The sequence below is a fragment of the Anser anser genome (assembly GCF_964211835.1).
Source record: "Anser anser genome assembly, chromosome: 9".
Lineage (NCBI taxonomy): Eukaryota > Metazoa > Chordata > Aves > Anseriformes > Anatidae > Anser > Anser anser.
In genome coordinates this window covers 12283732-12302804 of record NC_139729.1, presented here as the reverse complement: position 1 = coordinate 12302804, position 19073 = coordinate 12283732, and the positions used below count along the sequence as shown (strand labels likewise).

The window sequence follows — 19073 nt, the reverse complement described above, 5'->3', positions numbered from 1 at the left end:
CTGAGAAATGTATTCACATTAATGTATGACACTGCTAAACCACACAAGCAACTTAAAGTAAGAGTTAACCATTTTGTTCAAGCCAAAAGCTGAGAAGAAATGCCAGTGAATTTGCACTTCCAGGATGCCACTAACTAAAAGTCCAAGCTAAGACCAATGAGACAGTCAGACCAATACTGCAGCATTTCTTACATAACTTCCTGATTTTGCCTGCCATATTTTGAGCAATTTGGCATGACCTTCCTTCATTTGCATCAGTTTCCCTATCAATGCCCTTCATCCCCACAGAAGACATGAAAGCTACAAGCATTCTGCCTGGAGAGAACAGAAATCTGTGCTTGACGTCACACAGCAAGGCAAAGCTTGTAGCTATTTTGAACTTGGTTTTTGTAACAATTCCAAAACGTCCCTTTGTTGCTGATTCACCATTGTGACACCTCTGCTTACAGAACAGCATCAGTTGGATCCACAGTTAGCAGGAGCTCAGGTATCATGGGTGTAAGATACACTGTACCTTTATATGTTCCAAAGCTTTGTCCCACACTGACTGCTTTTCTTCGGTACTGTAGCCAGGCATGGACAGGATGTTGTGAATATAGTTGAAAACTTCTTCCTGTAAGGCATAAAACCATAAATGGTATAGTATGTTCTGCAGTGCTGTTAACAGCATTAGATGTTGTTAAAGGAGAACACTTCAAACAGTCTTAGGATGACCTCAGGGCTAGTCCTCTCTTAGTCAGCAAGTCAAGATAAGTTATCTGCAGGTGAGATTATATGTCCCGAAATATAGTTCCTGAAGAGCTGCCAGGAGAAAAAAAAAAAAAAAGAGCCAAGAAGACCAGAATTGACACTAAAAGTGTTAAGAACTATGGTTAAAGAGAATTGTTCCTCCTCTATTAGAAATATCTGCCTCTTGCTTACAGGGAAAAAAAGACAGGACATGACTGTAACTAAAAGAATAGGCAAAGAAAGGAATATTTAACCAGAAGGTGGGTCAGTTTTGTCTTCCCAGCATATTCTTGAATTGCTCTTTGATATTTATCAGTCTCTTCCCCAGGTTCTCTTGCACAGCGCTCAGCACAGATACTCTCAAGTACCACATTTTTGACCACCTCACTACTATAACTTATCTCTTCCTACTGTTTCACCCACACAACTTTCAGCATAGTGTTTTCATAAGCAGCTGGTGAGATCAAGTTTGTCAGACTCTTCTCCCAGCTTTTGCTGGTAGTGGGGAAGAGAATACCTCACAAAAACTGCAGCAAATATGCAACTTATAATAATGGAGAAGGTAATTGCAAAGAGGTAATCGGGGCAAAAAGATTCTGTCAGGGAGTGGGGTAGGGAGGCAAAAAGAAGGGACTGATGACAGAAACAAATATTGCCACTAGCAGTATTTGCAATAAATCACACCTTGTACTCAAGTTTTACGTATTAGCATTGCTTAAATTGAAAGAGAAACCAAAAACTCCAAAGCTTTAAAAAAAAAATCAGCAACACATGCTCATAAGCACATTAGCCTTGACTATAAGAAAACTCAGCTGTAAAGAAAGACATTTTATAAGAGAATTACAACAGGAGAGCAGGACTGTTGCGCTCTTTCACACCACTGCCAGCAGGACAGGCTGCACTGCTATGGAGAAGAAAGTTACCTTTCTCACTGGATCACGCAGGTAACAGCCAATGATTTTGTCATAGCGAAGCTCTCGTTCATACATAAACTCACAAATCTGGTAACTAAAACGAGAAATCAGGTTTCACTCGTTCTGCCGTTCATAGATCACTTTTCCACAATGTAGTCAGCTCTAAGCTAGGCGAATCTACAATCCTGATTTGAAGAAATACACTGAATATGAGTTAGCAATGTGTTATGTATGACATAGCTTCCTAGTTTCAGTTTTTAATAAACACCTTTAATATTTTGAGTCAGGAAGACTTTAGATAAAAATGGGTGCAACTGAGGTGAAAGAAGTGAAAAGCCTGCTAAATAGCTCCATACCATGCTTCTTTTAGCTCTAACATAAGTGGCAGAGCTGGTGATTCTGGCCCTCAAAATCCCTTAAGCAAGGAGAAAAAACTCCATGTGGACATTCAGTAACCCACTCGATTGTGATTCTGATTCTCAGGTGCTAACAATGCATTTCTGAGTCTCATCAGGGCTGAAAAATTTGGTCTAGTAACTCCTTCTAGGACATGTAGGAGAACAGGTGTAGCATATGTCACCATCTATCCTTCTATTCCTTTATAGTATGGTGGATTAACTCACATGGCACCCAATTTGAAGACTTGGATGAAGATGCCCCCCTGGCTGACTCAGTCAGGCATGAACAGACACTTTCTGGATGGGTAAAGTAGCTAAAGGAGATGGTGGAAATTTTCAGCCTTTCCAGACGCTGCATTTTGTCTCTCCTACTCAATTCTAAAATGAGTACCATGGGGGTGGCTCCAGACACTTGTGTGCTTTTAAATCCACCTGTGGGCCTCACCCCAAGAAGTAATCTCCATCTGTCAGTGGTAGAGCATTCAAATATACAACTATACCTTTGAGCAATGCCTGGGCTCTAGGATAGGAAGTGCCAAAATTTATCAAGCCCCACAGGGTTTCATGCTAAATATTCCCACCAGTCTACAGAAAGCATCGGTAAGGTAAGATGGGGTAAGTACACCCAGTGAGATAGCAGGAAGAGACTGGGACAGATTAAATATGAACATATTAAATGAAGCATATGTGAATGCATAGGGAAAATAATCCCAAACAAAGCTGCAAACTAGAAACATGGCATGTGGAGGAAAAAAGGCTTTGGAGGAGTTTTAAAGACAGTATTTATATATTGTGCATGACAACTTACAATTCAGCTTTTTCTGCCATTTGGATAAGACGGCTCTCTTCAAACTGTACTATCCCTCCTGCCTGAAGCAATTCTAAAAGGACCTGTAGATAATGAAGAGCAGTTACCTATATTGCAGTAGTAGCATAACAGCCAGTGCCATTCAAAAGTACACTGATCCTGCTCCATTAAACGTTGTTTAACACGGGGCATATTTTACAGATTTTTTTTTTAATTGATTGTGCCATTAGCTACAAAGGTAATGCATTTACACAGAACTTTCCCTGCCTCTCTTCTTACAGTTGTCAATCCTCTCCTGGAGGCAACACTGGGGAAGGATGCTCCTTCACTCCTGCTCTGGACAGCACTGCCCAATTACTCTTTGTTGGCTGCCATTCCTATGCTAGGTAACTCTTTTGGCATATAACCTTCCCTATGCTTTTCTGCCAGCATCCGTGCCCAGTGAGGCCAGTCTGGCCATACCTAGCACTTAAAGAAATGTCTCCTTGAAGACAATTACCTGTTGCCTCTCTGAATGGCGGGAGTCATCATCTGGACTACACAGAAATTCAAGGACCTGTGCAAGGATGTAAAAGTTAGCGTGAGTTAAGCCTGGTTAGCATAGCTGTTAGCCTGTGAAATTCTTCTGCAGTGGAAGTAAATAAATAGAATCAAACATCTGTCCTGAACCCCAGAATAGCTTTGGTAAGCTCAAAAGAAATAGATAACCAAACCATGCAAGCAACCAGTTGATCATCGAGATGCACAGAAGTTCAGAAGCATTCAAAATGAGCAGACTGTGAACACCAGCAATGTCAACAGCAAATCAGAACACAACAGTGCAATTTGAATGTACTACTCATCTACGAGCTAATCTCTACTTGATCCTGTAAAGTCAGCTAATTCATAAAATTGAATATATCTGTAATTAAAATGTTTCAGTATCCAAATCCATTTAGCCTCCACAGAGTTGTTTGGTCTTAAACCATGACAAAGGACAACATTCCCAAGTTGACCAAGGGAGGGTTAGATTAGATGTCAGGAAGAATTTCTTCATGGAATGAGTGGTCAGGCGTTGGAACTGGCTGCCCAGTGAGTTCCAGAGTCACTGTCTCTTGAGACATTTAAGAGGTATGTGGACATTGCACTCAGGGACACAGTTTAATGGTGGTCTTGGTGGTGTTATGTGATGGTTGACTTGATGATCTTATGGGTCTTTTCCAACCTAAATGATTCTATGATTCTGTTTTCTAACTAATTCTTTATTAGTGCTCGTATTTCCGTATTATCACTGAAGCACAACTGCTGTAGCTGTTAAAGCCCCCTTCTCAGTCCCAAGAATTTCTAATATAAACTTAACATGTGCAAACTTCAGGCATGCATTGGTGCATTTCAGCTTATTTCACACAGCAGAGAAGGATGGTGACCATGGGAACTAGAAACTGCCAGCTACATACATACACAAGTTCTGTAAGTCCACTAGTGTCATTTCAGTTGGCATCCCTTGCCTCCTTACCTTGATGTCCTCATATACCTAACAAGCAACAACAGTCATCAAAACACTCCTTGGGGCTTAAAAACAGATTGGTTCCTGCCCTTATGGGCCTTGCTTTCTCTCTCCTCAAATACTGGTGGCCACAGGAATCTCCCATTCCATGGAGAAGAGCAGAGGTGTTACTACAGTTGCTCCATCTCCTACAACCCTATTTCTCACATGATTCCAGCAGGCAGGCGGAAATTCAGACCTTACTGTGCTTCTGTGGTCTCTCCTGTTCCACTTGTTTGAAAGTGTAATTCCCAGCAAGATGCTACCTGCTTTATTATAAAATAATATATATATATTATATTATATATATATAATATATATATTATATTATATATTATATATAATATATAATATTATATTATATTATATTATATATATATATATAATATAATATTATAAAATAATAAAGCACCAGTCCTCCTAGGATTGCTTTAGTCTACATACCTAGACATATTTTCTTTGGTGCTGGACCATGTTTACAATTTTTTCTGCTCCACACAAAGGAACACTTACCTGGTCAAAAAGCGTCCTGTTCACAAACAACGTGTTGTTGGGTTTGGCAAGCTGACGGGCAAGGAAAGTAAAGAGACAGCCAACCTGTGATGGGGTGAAGTCAGAATTCTCTACCATGACCTAAGAAACATTAAGGAGCAGAGAGAGAGACAGAAATACAAGTGATTACTTTCCTACAGGCAGCTGCAAAATCCATCAGGAGACTGCAACAAGAAAGCACTGTACAACCATCATGCCTCCTCCTGCCTGAAATCTCCTGGTGCTAGAGCCTAGAGCTCAAAAAACTAGCTACCTTCCATGGCATTCAACTCTATGTGGCCTGAAGACACAGGCAGTGGATGTGACCTTGCTAAAGCACCTCTGCCCCAAGGCTGAAGAGGCTGGGCCTCTCTGCCCAATATTGAAAGGAAGATTCCTTGCATGTTCATAAATTTTGGGGTGTAAAGGGGCTCCAAACAGCTATGAGGAAACCTACATTTTTCTCCATTTCTGTAGTCTGTGTTTATCACTGGATATGTGACAGAGTTTCTGAGCAGAAATATCACATGATGAAAAAAAAATGAATAATTATAGGAGGAAAAAAAATACATTTTGACTTCAAGCCTCAGGCACTCACCACTTCAGGTGTGGTATGCAGAAGAGCTGATCAAATGACTATGTAATGAGCGTGGGTTAGGAGAAAAGTTTCTTTTCTCACATTAAATTAGTTGTTAGTCAATGAATGTTTTGAGAAACTTATGGCTGTGCTGACTTGACTTGAAATTACAGAAAACCTGTGTAGCGAAAAAACACTACAAAAGGGGTTTGAAACCTCTGGAGTGTGCTCATCACCTGTCTAGCATGTAAAAAAGCATGACATGTTCTGACGTGATGTCTCATGCTTCTAAAAAGAAAAAATCCCAAACCTAAGGGAATGTGAAATGACCACGTTTGGAGAGTCCCCCTTCTAAGAGTAGGGAGTTTAGCTGGAAGAAATCCATCACCTGAACAACTCTGTCAGCTAACATCTGAGAGGTGCTCTAGCAAAGCCTAGAGACAGAGCATTTCACAGTTTATAACTCCATTCAGTATAAGCTTGGGAAATTCAATTGATTCCTCAAAGCGACTCGGAGTTCTAGATCCCCATGAGAGGCTAACAGTTATCTTACACAAGTGGAGACAGACAGGCAAGGCATATTAAGGGATTTACTCCAGCTGTTTGAAACATCAGCTAAAACTATCATTCTTTTCAATCTTCATTTTCTGTTTAAAAACTCTATTTCAGACAGGAGCCTGAAAGAGTGACGTTAGCTAATAGCATTAAAAATATGGTTCACCAAAAAAAAATTGGAGTATTTTATTCATTTTGGCTTTGTTTTTCACGAGCTCGGTCCTCGTCAATCTTTGTGAAGGTGAAAATACTGGACCTCTGAAACACAGAAACCTTACTGAGGCTGCAGGCCGAACACACAGACTTTCTAAATGATCATATACTTGACAAAATTTAGATATGCTAAGTTTACGTTAGACAAACTGTTTTAACAGCATGGCTATTTCTTAAGCACTTTCTTTCCCAGTGATAAACTTCTTCTAAATAAGAAGTCCCAGGATTTTTTAAATCTATTGAAAAGGAGAGCAGATTCCAGACCAAGGGAGACAGAGTTCTCATAACACCAAGATGTTTGCCTGCAGATGCATCCAGTCCTGCAGCACTTCTCAACAACTGCCCTCCTTTCCCCCCCTAGGAAACGGGGCTGAGTTCTATTGCAGGAGGTCAGAATTCATTTGCTACGTGTCCAGCAGCACAAAGTAGGGTTGTAAACAACTTCACTCAGCCTACATCGTGCTGCAGGAGCACATCCCCGAGTAACTCCAGAACACAGCCGCAGTGTGCCACTTCCTGCTGGCAGCCGCTACAGACACAAAGCACGAGCTAACCCAGCACAGGGCTAACTAACATCCCTACAGCAACAGCCTGCTCAGCCAGGCTCACAGAAGTTCCCCCGAGCAGCACGTCTCAGGTCACCAAACACAGCCTACTGCGGCAGCTCTGCCACTGAATTCACTCACTGGTGCCCTTGCTCTCATCTATCAATGATGACAGTGACAGGGAAACACTACTTATGATATGTTTATACATAAACAGCTTCCAAGTGGAGTTACTCATTATTAATGCCGACAGCTTTGAAGGGGAAACCAAACAGCATTTGGCAGCAATAGCTTTTAATGAGAACATTGTTAAGGAACACAGTCTGCAGATGACAAGTGATTTCTACAGCACCAGACTGATAGCTCTGACATTCCTCTTCTCTCCCATCTACTAAAGATAGGCCTGTCATTCTGGGCACGTTACATCCCAAACACAGCATTTACAGATACAGGAGCAGGGTTTTTATCAGAAGAGCACTGGCACCCTGCCAAGCATAAGATTCCTGGGACATTATTTCTGCTCAGATAGAATGATGGAGCAGAATCAAATGAGAAGCAGATAAAAATGAACTTAGCAGTGCAGAAAGGAGGAGCTTGACAACAAAATACAACCCAGGTGAAAGCACAGACAGGAATGGAGACCTCTTTGTCACCACATTTAACGTCACACAGCTTCACTTCTAAACATCCAGCCTCAGCCTTTGCTGAGGCGAATCCAAGCTTCAGCACACCTTCTCAGAGGTGTCATCCAGTGCAGGACTGGAACCCCCTCATCTAAGTTACACACTTTACTGCACAGAGTTGTATATAATCAGCCAGATGTAAAGACAGAGGTTAATTTTTAGGCACACTCACTTTCAGAAGTATGTCCACGATTCGCTGTTGATATTCCACAGCTTGCTTGTCATTCTTAAAGTCTTCAAAAGTCTGCATGAGGCAAAACAATGACATCTTGAGAACAATGCTCTCTGCTGCCAGCCCCAGAAATACAAGCCAACACATAGCAGCAGCCATATCACAAAGCTGGCAATGCTTTTAAGTCTTTTCTGTGCGTGTGTTACTTAAGCAGAAGGTTCCAAGATAGTTTCCTTTTTTGTAACTACCAAAACAGTTTTTTTCTTATTTAGGTAAAAGTAACAGGCCCAAATAGACAGAGGAAATTCAAGACCAAAAGCTGACCCTCTAATGCAGGAGAGAGATGTAGGTACTAAAACACACTTTACAAATACATTATTCTTGTTTTAGCTAATCTTCAGATGGCTTCTGTTAGCATTGCTCACTGTGTAATGTCAGATGTTCATCAATTTATATTTAAAGACATAAAAGACTATTATGATCTCCTCTGACATCTTACAGAACACACATCAAAACTGCTCCTGCATCAAGCCAGTAAATACTGGTTTACCTAAGCTCAAACATTTTAATAGAATCTTGCAGATCATGCAACCACAACATAGATGATGGAAGAACTGGTTTTCAAATTTTTTCTTGGAAGACATCAGTGATCTCTTACCAGAGCAAGAACATTAAGGAATTCCCGAGTGTCGAAGTGCAGCAAGGTACGAACGTGAGGGTAGACCTCTTCATCCACAGATCCCTCAGCTGAATGTAGCCGGATGAGAAATTCAAAGACCTGCAGTGAAAAAATCAAACATTTCCTATGGATTTCAGATAACTGATATTGCAAGTGCATGGGAAAGCAGCAGCATTACCTGCTTTACACTTAAGCTCTAAAACACCTTAGGAGCCCATCAGTGTTTGTTCTTGAATGATGTTTCCTGACGCTTGTTAGTATACAAAAATTCCCTTCCTTAGGCTCATCAACCTATTTAAGGTCAATCACTGTGCAAAAATTAACGATCATACTTGGAGACCAAAGTGTCTGACATTAGATTAACTCCCTCCCCATCCTGCCACCTCTCCCCAGAAGCTGTGCGGCTCTTCCTTATCCAAGGCACAGCTCCTCTCCTTGTCAGCAGTTCCCTTGGGAAGATCCAGCCAATCTGCCCCCACACTTTGAGGGGAAAAAAACACCTCCTTCAGCAAATGTCACGTTCTCTCATTTACTCCTATTCTGAGTTAATTTTCCTGTTAGCACAATGGCAGTGAAGCCAGGAGGGGTTAAGAAGCTTGACTTTCCAATGCACAGCCTCCCTAGTGTAACTTGGTTTCCTTGAACCTGATACGCATCTGCCATCTAGGAACTGTTCAGAAAACAAAGAAAACCAGACTGTAGCTAGAGTGCTGGATTTAAGAATCAAGACAGAAAGGCGTTGCTTAAGCCAGACTCTCACGAACACTCTCAGAGATTGTAACAAGGAGACATCGATGGCTCCTCCCCAGCACTGCTGCTGCTGGGTATGCCTTTACTTCTCAGACCTTGAGCCACAGTCTGGTGCTATGCCAGCTCCAGCACATGTGCAGTAGACAACCTGGTAAGGACCATGGCAGAGGGCAACAGCCCAGTGCTTGCTCCAGCATAGGGGAGCAGACTGGTTTGCACACCCTGTAAGGAAAGGGTTTGCAACAACCCAGAGCTACCACGTACATACAGCTACAAGCTGTGGATTAGCAAGAAAAATATCTACCTATTCCACTGTACTGCAAAGAGAAAATGCAAAAAAGAAAGCACTGCCTCTTCTTAAAACCTTGATACTCCAGTAAAATGCTATGGAGCAAAAAGAAAATTATTTTACTAGTAAAACTGACCAGAAATTCAGGAAATATTTTTATAAGCACAAAATGATGATCAGAAGCATCTTCCATTTTAAGAAATTCTTGGAGATGTCTCCCAGAGGATTTAAGCTTTGCCTTAGGCCAAGCTTCTGACACAGCTTAAAGAGAAAGAAATAGCCAAGCTTGAAGGCTCTGATGGAAATAAGGAAATGAGATTTACTTGGCAGACACCATGCCAATTTTCACAACATGTAAACTGCATATCTAGTCATACTTTTGCATAAATTCACTGTGATTTTAACTAGACTCTCCATCTACGACAAAACCATTATCAGCTATCAGATTGATAACAGTTTTCAAACAGAAGCTCATGAAATAAGACAATGGTTCCTTTCTAAAAACCTCATATAGAAAAGTGTCCTTCCAAAAGGTTGCTCACCTGATTTTTAACCAGAGGTACCAGATCTTCAGGAATATCACCCAGTGGATACGCACGGCCTGCCAAGCAGCAGCTATTGCAAGAGAGGAAAGGTATGGGGGTTTTTTTCTTAATATCTACTGACATTAAATAGATTAAGGAAAACAGTTAATTTTCAGAGCTAGTTTTCAAGATGCTCTTAAAACAAACCAAATAAATTTATTTTGTAAACCATGAGAGCAATCACAGCAGAGACCACTGCTGTTAATACACAATAAGCCAATGTGCTGCACGAATTTGCATCCGAAGTCTGCCATTGCACTGCAGGAATAATAACAAGGAAATCTCAGGATTTCTCCCAAAAAAAGTCTTTTATTCTGCACTTTAGGAAGCAGAAGGAATGCAGAAGCAAAAGTTCATGATCTTGAATAGATTCCAGAAAGAGGAACTCACTAATTAATCACTATTGCGTAATCTCAGAACGACCTCCTGCAAATTAAAGGCAATACAGAAAGCAGCAACTGGAAAGAGCTATCCCAAAAGGCTAAAATAGAGCTTTTCAGGCTACTGACTTCTTGTTTGAGGAGCACTGCCACACATGGGACAATGGAGAAACCAAATTCTAAAGACAAAGGAATTGTCTTGGCACATCTGCAGTAACCTGAGCTCTAAGCATCCAGTTTCATCCCACCTGTCTCTTCAACAGGATAGGACCTGAGGGAACGGCATGAAGCTGCATCAGGGGAGGTTCAGATTGGATATTAGGAAAAGGTTCTTCACCAAGAGGGTGGTCGGGCACTGGAACAATCTCCCCAGAGACGTGTTCAAGGCACCAAGCTTGTCAACATTCAAGAAGTGTTTGGACAATGCTGTCAGAAATATGACTTGACTTTTGGGTGGAGCCTGGAGTTGGGCTCAATGATCCCTGCAGGCCCCTTCCAGCTAGGGATATTCTATGATGTGCAACAAGCCATTGTAACTAAGTCAGCCATACAAAGTTGCCATTGCTACTTTACAAAATACCTCAGACCTTGAAATACAGCATGACATTTTGCAAGTATAATGAGTTAAAATCTGGTACCACTAGGCAATGCCACCCATATCCTTAAACGACCTTACCTTATATATACAAGCAGCTTGTTGCCCATTACCACCTGTTCATCTACAAAACAAAAATCATTTGTCACCTTTTCTTCACAAGGCAACATACGGAGATGCAATTGTTTTTCCCAACAGTTAGCAAAATATCTTATCTGACACACACGGTTTTACACACAGTAAGTAGAACAGCTTTACGCACACTAAGCAGTACTTGAGCGCTTTTCTGCTCTCCAAGACCCTGACAGTAGGTATACATTTCCCTTTTGCAATCTCTCTGTTGTAAGTGACCAGCGATGTTTGAAACAAACACCAGAACTAGACACTTATAAAGGGCAATAATTCTGTACCTGTGAGAGACTTCCCAGCATTCAGCGGAGGAGCAATGACTTTGAACAGTTTCTGTAACAAGAAAGAGAGCAGTGCTCATGCAGTTGTAAAAGCTCAAATCAAAGATTCTGCTTGGTTTTAAAGCAGAGATTACTGGAGCATCTTCCCCAGAGCAGCTCTGCTTTCTCATGATGTCTTACAATTAACAGGAAAAGAAGACACCAGATGTGACAAAAGATGTTTATCCTGGCTAATGTGATGACAAAAAAAACAGCATTCAGACCATCAGATCTAACCATAAAGACAGGCCACCCTTAAAAAAAAAAAAATGTTCAGTAGTCCCAGAAGTAACATTCAGAGTATAACTGACTAGCTTCACTTCCTGCTCCTGAGACTTCTGCCACTAGAGATTATGCAAACCTTCAGACTACCTAGCAGGTTCATCAGAGAGCCTTTAGTCTGAGAACACAGAGCAAGGATCAGTGTAAATACTTAGCCCTGGAAATCAAAAAAAGTTATTTGTACTTGTACAGCTAGCGCTAGGTTTCTAAAAGTCCTTTTTAAAATCATGAACACCCAAAGAGTTTTGTTCCTGAGAAAATTAAATGACATTATAACTGCTATGAATTGGGCGATTTAAGATTTTCACACTCAGATGCAAAAAGCTCTTGATTTTAGCACTATTGAGAAAACAGCAGCAGCGCTTCCACAGTGAAGCACCTTCGTATTATATCTATAGGCTTCAAGAGCAATTGGTGCATCAGGCACATCTTCATGATCAGCAGCATCAACAGTTACAGCATTACAGAGTCCTGTTTTTACTGTTGATTGACCTCACCCCAGTGCTAAGAACAAAGCCTAGCTCCGTGGTAGAAGCAGTCTTTGCCTTTTTGCTGAATTCTGTACACAGATAAATTCACCCTTTGTTTCCATTATTCTTTACTATGCATTAATACACTACTGTGTCAGCAGAACAGTATGAAAGAAAAAAGCATGAGGTGTTCACAGAACCTCTCACGCCTACGCTCCCGCTAATCCCATTGTGCAGAAAGTTGTTTCTCAGAACATCGTGCCACATTGCCCAGGCTCACCGTTGGAAACATGTTAAAAGACAGTTTTGCAGCGCAATCTCCTTAATTCATCATGTTATTCTCTTCTGCAGTTTTTTTTTTTTTTTTAATTAACACAACTGAATTTCCCATTCTAAGTTTGCAGAGCATTCCTACCTCATCTACAATGCCAAAGGGAAATTTGTGGCCTAAAGTACAGTAACTACAAATTACTTCTCTACTGCATCTAGCTGGATAAACTGTGTAAGTCGTATATGATTTCACCCTCAGAATAAAAAAGAACAAGAACATGTATACACTGAATGAGAAGACGATGCATTAGTTTGAAATGCAGGTTGTCACAAAGAGTGCGTGGTCAGCACACAAAACTCCCTGCACTGAACTTCTTTCCTACCTCCATGGGGCTAATGAAGTCATTCATCCCACTGTTGTAGACGTAGATCATGGCATCGTAGAGATGGTTTTCCCAGCACAGAAGAACTACCTGCAGGGACACAGAGCCAAGTTCTATTACAAGTTAGTGACCAAAAGACACCAGTGGTTTGGACTACAGAAGTTTTCCATTGAAAGGTGACACCTCGTTTCCACATGCTACCTTGTACTTAAAAGCATAAGAACTTTGCCTCTGCAGCTAGGGAATATTGTCATTTATTCAGAGGAACTTGACACAGCACTCATTATTGCAGCTCACCTGCTGTATGTCTAAGCTGGTGATATCCATATGCACAATGCAAGCTTCCATATTTTCCAACCTGTTCTTGTCTTGGAAGTGAAGCAGCAAGTCTTTCATCACTTGAGCTGTGATTCCCATCAGCTTATCACTCAAGATATATGGCTCCAAGCACTCCAGAAAGATGCCTTTAGCTACAGAATTCTCACTCATCTTATCATATATCTGATTAAATAATAGATCCCTAGGAGGAAAGAAGTGTTTAGTTATCAAATAATCTTATTAACATCTTATTACTTCTACTTTCTGAGGGCTCCAAATTATACTCTATTTACTCTGCTTTTCTTCAGCTCAGCAGCTGAATGCCCCGTTCGTCTCCCATGCACATCTAAGTCATAGGCAGCTACACAGAATAAACCTGCTATGGATGTTGCAGCAGCAAAGTCGCTGTTAGAGGAGAAATGATGATGACAGGAAAATCTATCCAGACAGATTCTTTGTTAAGAAGGTGGTGTGGGAGAAAATTTGAACCAATTTTTTCTTCCTCTATAAAAAATTAGGAGGGATTTTCTTTTTTGAGTACTGAATACCCTGATTTCGGCATCAGTCTTTAAGCATTCCTCTAAATTGAGATGTGTTATACGACATGATGATGATGTGGTGTGATACGATTCCTCTAAACCATGCGATATTACAGGAGACAGCACTCAGGGCTACATGGGTCAGTGGCCTGCCCTGGGAGAAAACACTTGCAAACTTGGACTTACGTGCGCTGGAGTAAGAGGCAGTAATCAACTATGACAGGCACCACATCCTATGGCAAAAAAAGAAAAACACATGGAAAAGCTGTAGCAACAGGCAAAGATCCTGCTAAATAGTATATCCTGCACAGCACAAAATGAAGCCTGGCCAATACAGCACAGAATCAATGAAGTTTTTGAGTCAGCTGGTAGCTGGCACAGTTGCAGCTTTTCCAACCACAGTTTGCTGGGAAAGGAGGACAAAGTCACTTACGTACTTGTCACTTTCACACCCAACACATGAGCATTCATCAACAGGTCATGGCTGTTACACAAGTAACTTTTACAACAAAGCTGTGTCTGATTAAAAATTTCAAAAGATCTATACAAGAGAGTCCTCTGGAACACCGTACCTGAAAATGTTGCTCCATAACCTGGATTTTTCCTTGGTCAGGACATTTCTTCAAAGTCCGATCAGCATAATGGAGAAGGATTTCAACCATCTGAATTAAAATAAACATGAAGATTCACTCTCATCCTACTCTAGAGGCCCTACTTGGTAGCACATTTAATAGCCTGACTTGGGGTTGGAAGCACTGAAGACTCTGTTCCAGTTTGGGCATGAACTACTGTGGGAAGTAAGGAAGAGAAGAAAGAGGCAATAACTAGTACTCAGAGCACAGCTGCCAAGACACAACTGCATGAGATGGCACAGAAGTGGCTCAGTGGGATACTGAAGGCCTACACTAACTTCAGCTGACTGAGGCACTGGACCGCCAGTCTGCCAGCACATTCTGAGGCACAGGACTCATCTGGGCCATGTTTTAACCCAAAGCTTAAGTTACAGTATCTTAAATAGTAGAACTTATTTACCTACAAATACAATGTGCATTAAGAATAAAGTATGACTGAGTAATTATTGCAATAATCATTTATTTTAAAAATCCTTCTCAGAAACCCAATCCTATGACAACTGAACAGAATCAGCTGAAAAGTTTATTCCATATATACACGATCAAAGTTTCCATCCTGAGAGTGAGCAAGTTACATACCCATGGATACTTGACAACTAAACATCAGAAAACTCTGAAATTACCTACAAAAAGGGTTTCTATCCACTGTGAGTAGGCAAGAGACTGGATTTTGACATCTCAAGGCCTGGATGATAGTGTCACATTCTGTTTTGCTAATGCTGCAGCATTTATTCCCACCTTAACCCAAAAGGTATTTCCCAGTCTCTTATAAAATCCTGCTCACAATCTTAGCAAGAATGGCACATATACACTTTCTAGAGCTAATAGGATTAACTTCTGGAGGACAGAAGGCACTCCTTCCAGGAACAAAACTAGCATCACATCAGCATACACGAAAATCTAGTTAGGAAGAGATCAGTGACTCACCCTGTCTGCAATGACTGCTTTCCGCTTGCTTGTGTCCCCAGACAAACCTAGAAAGAATGAGCGGAGGGGGAGAGGGGGGAGGAAAGCATTTCTCATCTAAGGTACCATAAAGGACACTGTAAATCCCACAGTATAGATGTCCACACCACTACCCTTGAGATACAGAAGTCCAAGTATCTAGACATACAATTTTGTGATCTGCTTTTAGCCCATTCTTCTTCTTAAGGTCATATTCTCTCAATTTAAAGACTGTTCCAGCACAGGAACAGCAAGACCAGATCTGAGTGCTGTTTGGCAGAAGAAACCAAGTTTAACGTCAAAAGAACAATTAATGGAAGGCTGTCAAAGCCTGTATAACAGACTAATTGCTGGAGGATGCACTGATGTGAAGAAACTGAATTTAGTGAGCTGTAATGACAAAAAAATCTTAAAAGCAACTCAGAAGACAGTAATTATTTTGAGAACTAAAAAACTATCTGCTTAATTGCATTTTGTCCATTAAACAAATTTTGTCCAAAAACAATCTTCATATACTAGCAATTTTACAGCAGAAGGATCTAATCCTAAGAACTGCAGAGTCATTTGTTAAAACCACCAAAAGTTATTTGCTGAAAATTCTACGTGGCCAGTCCAAATCAGACCACTCAAGCAGCAGTTTCCGGCATAATCAACATGTTTCTCATAACAAGCTAAGTGCTCACAAAACATTGTGCTTTATAGAAAATTTGGTGCCAAAACCCAGCATTACTTTCAGTCAGCTGTACAGTCAGAGGAAACCTCAATGAAAGTACCCACTTGAGAGCATCACTGAAGGTTACCTACAGGTTACACTTGACCTTAAGAAATATTTTAGCATTCAACACTTGGATCCATCTCCTTCATGGCAAAGTGACAACCAATAGGAGGCACAATACAGACCAGGTCTGATTTTCATTTGAAAATAGGTGGTTGCTAAAGGCATGACTCTAAAAAAGCCAAATCAATCCATATCAAGAGTGCTGTTTCTGCCAAACCCAAAGCAGCACATTCTACTTTCTTGTGTTTATTTCAATTCTCTAACCTTTTTTTTTTTTTTCCCCCCCTGAAACAACGATTTCAGTATATGCCTAGGTTTAAAAACTTCCCCGGTGATTTCAATTTTAAAAAAAGGCCAAAAAAAACTGATTAAAAAAAAAACAAAACAACAACAAACCCAAACTTACCTACTACAGCCTTTGCTTTACCTTCATAAAAGGACCAAGCAAGAGCCAGGGCATCAGTGAGACGTTCTTGTTTCAGAAGGTGGTCAACTCTCTAAAATAACAAGTAATATTGGACCTTAGCATTAAAGAAAAGATGACTGCCCCTTCCTATGTGATATCATTGTTTTCCAGCAGTGGGTCGTGACTGCTAGCAGCAAGGGGTCAGGAAACCTCCCTCAGAAGCTGTCAATACACTGCAGTAAAGGACAGTATCTCAAAAAAGATTCTCTCACATGTATGTTTTCTGCTGCACAGTTGAAAGGGACTAAGAAATGTCAGGCCCCAGTACATTAAGAACCTGCGAGCTACATTTTAGGTCAACTGCTTGATGGATGGAGACACAGCATCAGCGTCTGCAACCACTAAGAATCAAAATTTTCCATTCCCCATCCCTGCCTCACCACTTAAGCACAACAAAACTCTGCCATGTTTTCAACATAAAGGATGAACATCTTACTCCCTTTATTTTCTTCTGAGCTCACAATCAACAAGGACTGAAGTAGGTGACAAGTACTTTCTACTTTAAGGAAACAATACATACGGTCAAGCACCACTACTCTTGATATGTTAAGTCAAAATTTTAGTAAGTACTGTTTGAAAGAAGAGAGCCTGAATCTCAGACCAGCACTTTGTACTGTGGCATGAAGTAAATCTCAGCTTTACACGCTAGTATGTCACATACTTGATGATAACACTTGAGTAAATCCCCTACAATAAAGAGGAATACAACGGAAACCATATAGTAATTTAGAATGAGCTTGGCTCAGAACATGTACGTTGCGACTGACTTTTGAATTTTAGGAACTAAAATCTAATACATAAAAACTCTAGTACATAAAATCATGGTTCAAAGCAAGACTTTTCACTAGCTGAGGCGATAGTGAATGGCAGGAGAGAAAAGTAGCAGAGGAGAGTGATCATCATAACCAAGTGCAACAACTGCATAAAAGTTCAACAGAGACAAACTGGTCGTGTTTTGTTAAAGGCCCTGATACAGTGTCACATGGAGGAGCTCGTAATTGTGGACAAGTACATGTAGTGTAACACAGGTAAGCAAAAAAAAAAAAAAAAAAAGATGGTCACTGCTTAGAGCAGAAATTGTGAAACTAGAAAGAGGTGACTTAAAAGCCCCCCCTCACATAATGATTTGGTAGACTAACTTGGCACAAGCAGAATTTATTAATGAAGTTTGCTGATGACCAACTCTCAACATATAATATGGACAGTAGACCAGAAAGACAGAGAACAATAGGATGATCCCTAAAGCCAGGTAATAGAAGTACAATGCAATCCAATGGTACAAGCAGTTTACAGCAGTAATCAGCCTTGCTATTGGGAACTGGTGAATCTCAGGAGTGCCACAAGCCACTGACATGATGTAGCCAAATAAACAGCAAAGTGAGACCCAATGACGTACAAGTCGTAACATATCTAACAGACTGGGAAAAATCAGATGACATTACTCTGGGTAGGGTTTTGCCACTCCCATAGGCAATGTGCATCAAATTATTTGCATATGTTCGAGAAATTGAGCGTAGAGGATGTGCAGAGAATGGTGATTATGAAAAAAAGAAAGAAATGGACAGGTAGTCTTACAAGAGGGTGATGAAATATTTGCTTAGCCTTGCAAAACAAAGTCTGAAGGAGAACACGCATATACTGAATAAATACACTGTGAAGTGATGACCCAGAAAGGCAAAAACTGCCATTTAACTCAAGTTAAAAAAGCAGCACAGCAACAAAGAGACAAACAGATCACTAAGAACTTTAATTTGGAAAGAGATAGGATTTCAGCTGCCAGAGAAATAACGATCCAAAACAGCTTCTAGCAACAGAAAGAAGGATCTAAAAATCCAATGAACTTTCTAGGTAGCCTTTGATAAGTTTCATGGTGAAGCTTCTGCAATAGCTGGAAACAAAATACAGGGAATTAGATTTCCTTTCATTCCTGTATCCTTATCTGGCTGACAGAAAGCTTGCACCGCAAAGTCATTCAGTGCAGTAACTCTGCCACGTTAACAGAAGCTGAAACATCACAAGGCATTATATGCCTCACTTGGGAGAGCAAGGTCTGTCTCTATCCAGCCTGCAAGTTTATGCAAACAGCAGTCCCATAGCATCCCACTGTGGAAAGCAGAGTACCTACAGTGCTGGCTGTGCGTAGGGGTCCTGAACATAGTGCTCAGATCATGCTTCACAAATGCTGTAGCTCTGTAGCTCCCTCCCTCCTCTCAAGCTGTATTTCAGCAATTCAGACCTACTAAGCTGTACGGTTTTTCTCTCAACCTACCTCTCTCCAGCTCCTCAATGTCATGACGTGAACAGACTAAAAAAAGAAAAAAAAATATTTACTTACAGTTGCTCATGTAGCCTGTGGTATCCCACAGACCCACCAGAGCATGCTGGTACAAACAAAGAAATTAAGCTAAGTAAAGCAACCTTCAAACTTGGCAAGGCAGGATAAATCAGATGCTTATATTTAACAGAAATCATCCTTTGCACAGCCTTACAATCCATTTGCTCCAAGGTACCATCCCTCACTTCCTTTTCTACTTCAACATGCCATCCTATAGCACACCTCTCTCTGCCTTTTCACAGTGTCTGCACTGCAGGGCAGGAAAAGCAAACAGGATAA

The 19073-nt window shown here is 40.8% G+C and overlaps 1 protein-coding gene across 4 annotated transcripts in view; it reads right to left on the bottom strand.

Moving 5' to 3' along the window:
- Positions 1-19073, bottom strand: part of VPS8 (VPS8 subunit of CORVET complex) — a 77553-nt gene that overhangs the window by 36335 nt on the left and 22145 nt on the right. For 3 of the 4 annotated variants that reach the window (XM_083848785.1, XM_083848786.1, XM_083848788.1), the window contains exons 16-32: positions 18729-18764; positions 16400-16490; positions 15198-15244; positions 14211-14300; positions 13825-13871; positions 13079-13301; positions 12782-12871; positions 11338-11389; positions 11009-11051; positions 9911-9983; positions 8309-8428; positions 7651-7722; positions 4888-5007; positions 3349-3405; positions 2850-2932; positions 1653-1737; positions 515-613 (exon numbers count right to left, since the gene is read on the bottom strand). In XM_083848785.1, the coding sequence (XP_083704911.1) occupies positions 515-613; positions 1653-1737; positions 2850-2932; positions 3349-3405; positions 4888-5007; positions 7651-7722; positions 8309-8428; positions 9911-9983; positions 11009-11051; positions 11338-11389; positions 12782-12871; positions 13079-13301; positions 13825-13871; positions 14211-14300; positions 15198-15244; positions 16400-16490; positions 18729-18764 (1428 nt within the window). The remainder of the gene's footprint in view (positions 1-514; positions 614-1652; positions 1738-2849; positions 2933-3348; positions 3406-4887; positions 5008-7650; positions 7723-8308; positions 8429-9910; positions 9984-11008; positions 11052-11337; positions 11390-12781; positions 12872-13078; positions 13302-13824; positions 13872-14210; positions 14301-15197; positions 15245-16399; positions 16491-18728; positions 18765-19073) is intronic. The other variant, XM_083848787.1, reaches the window with a different exon arrangement.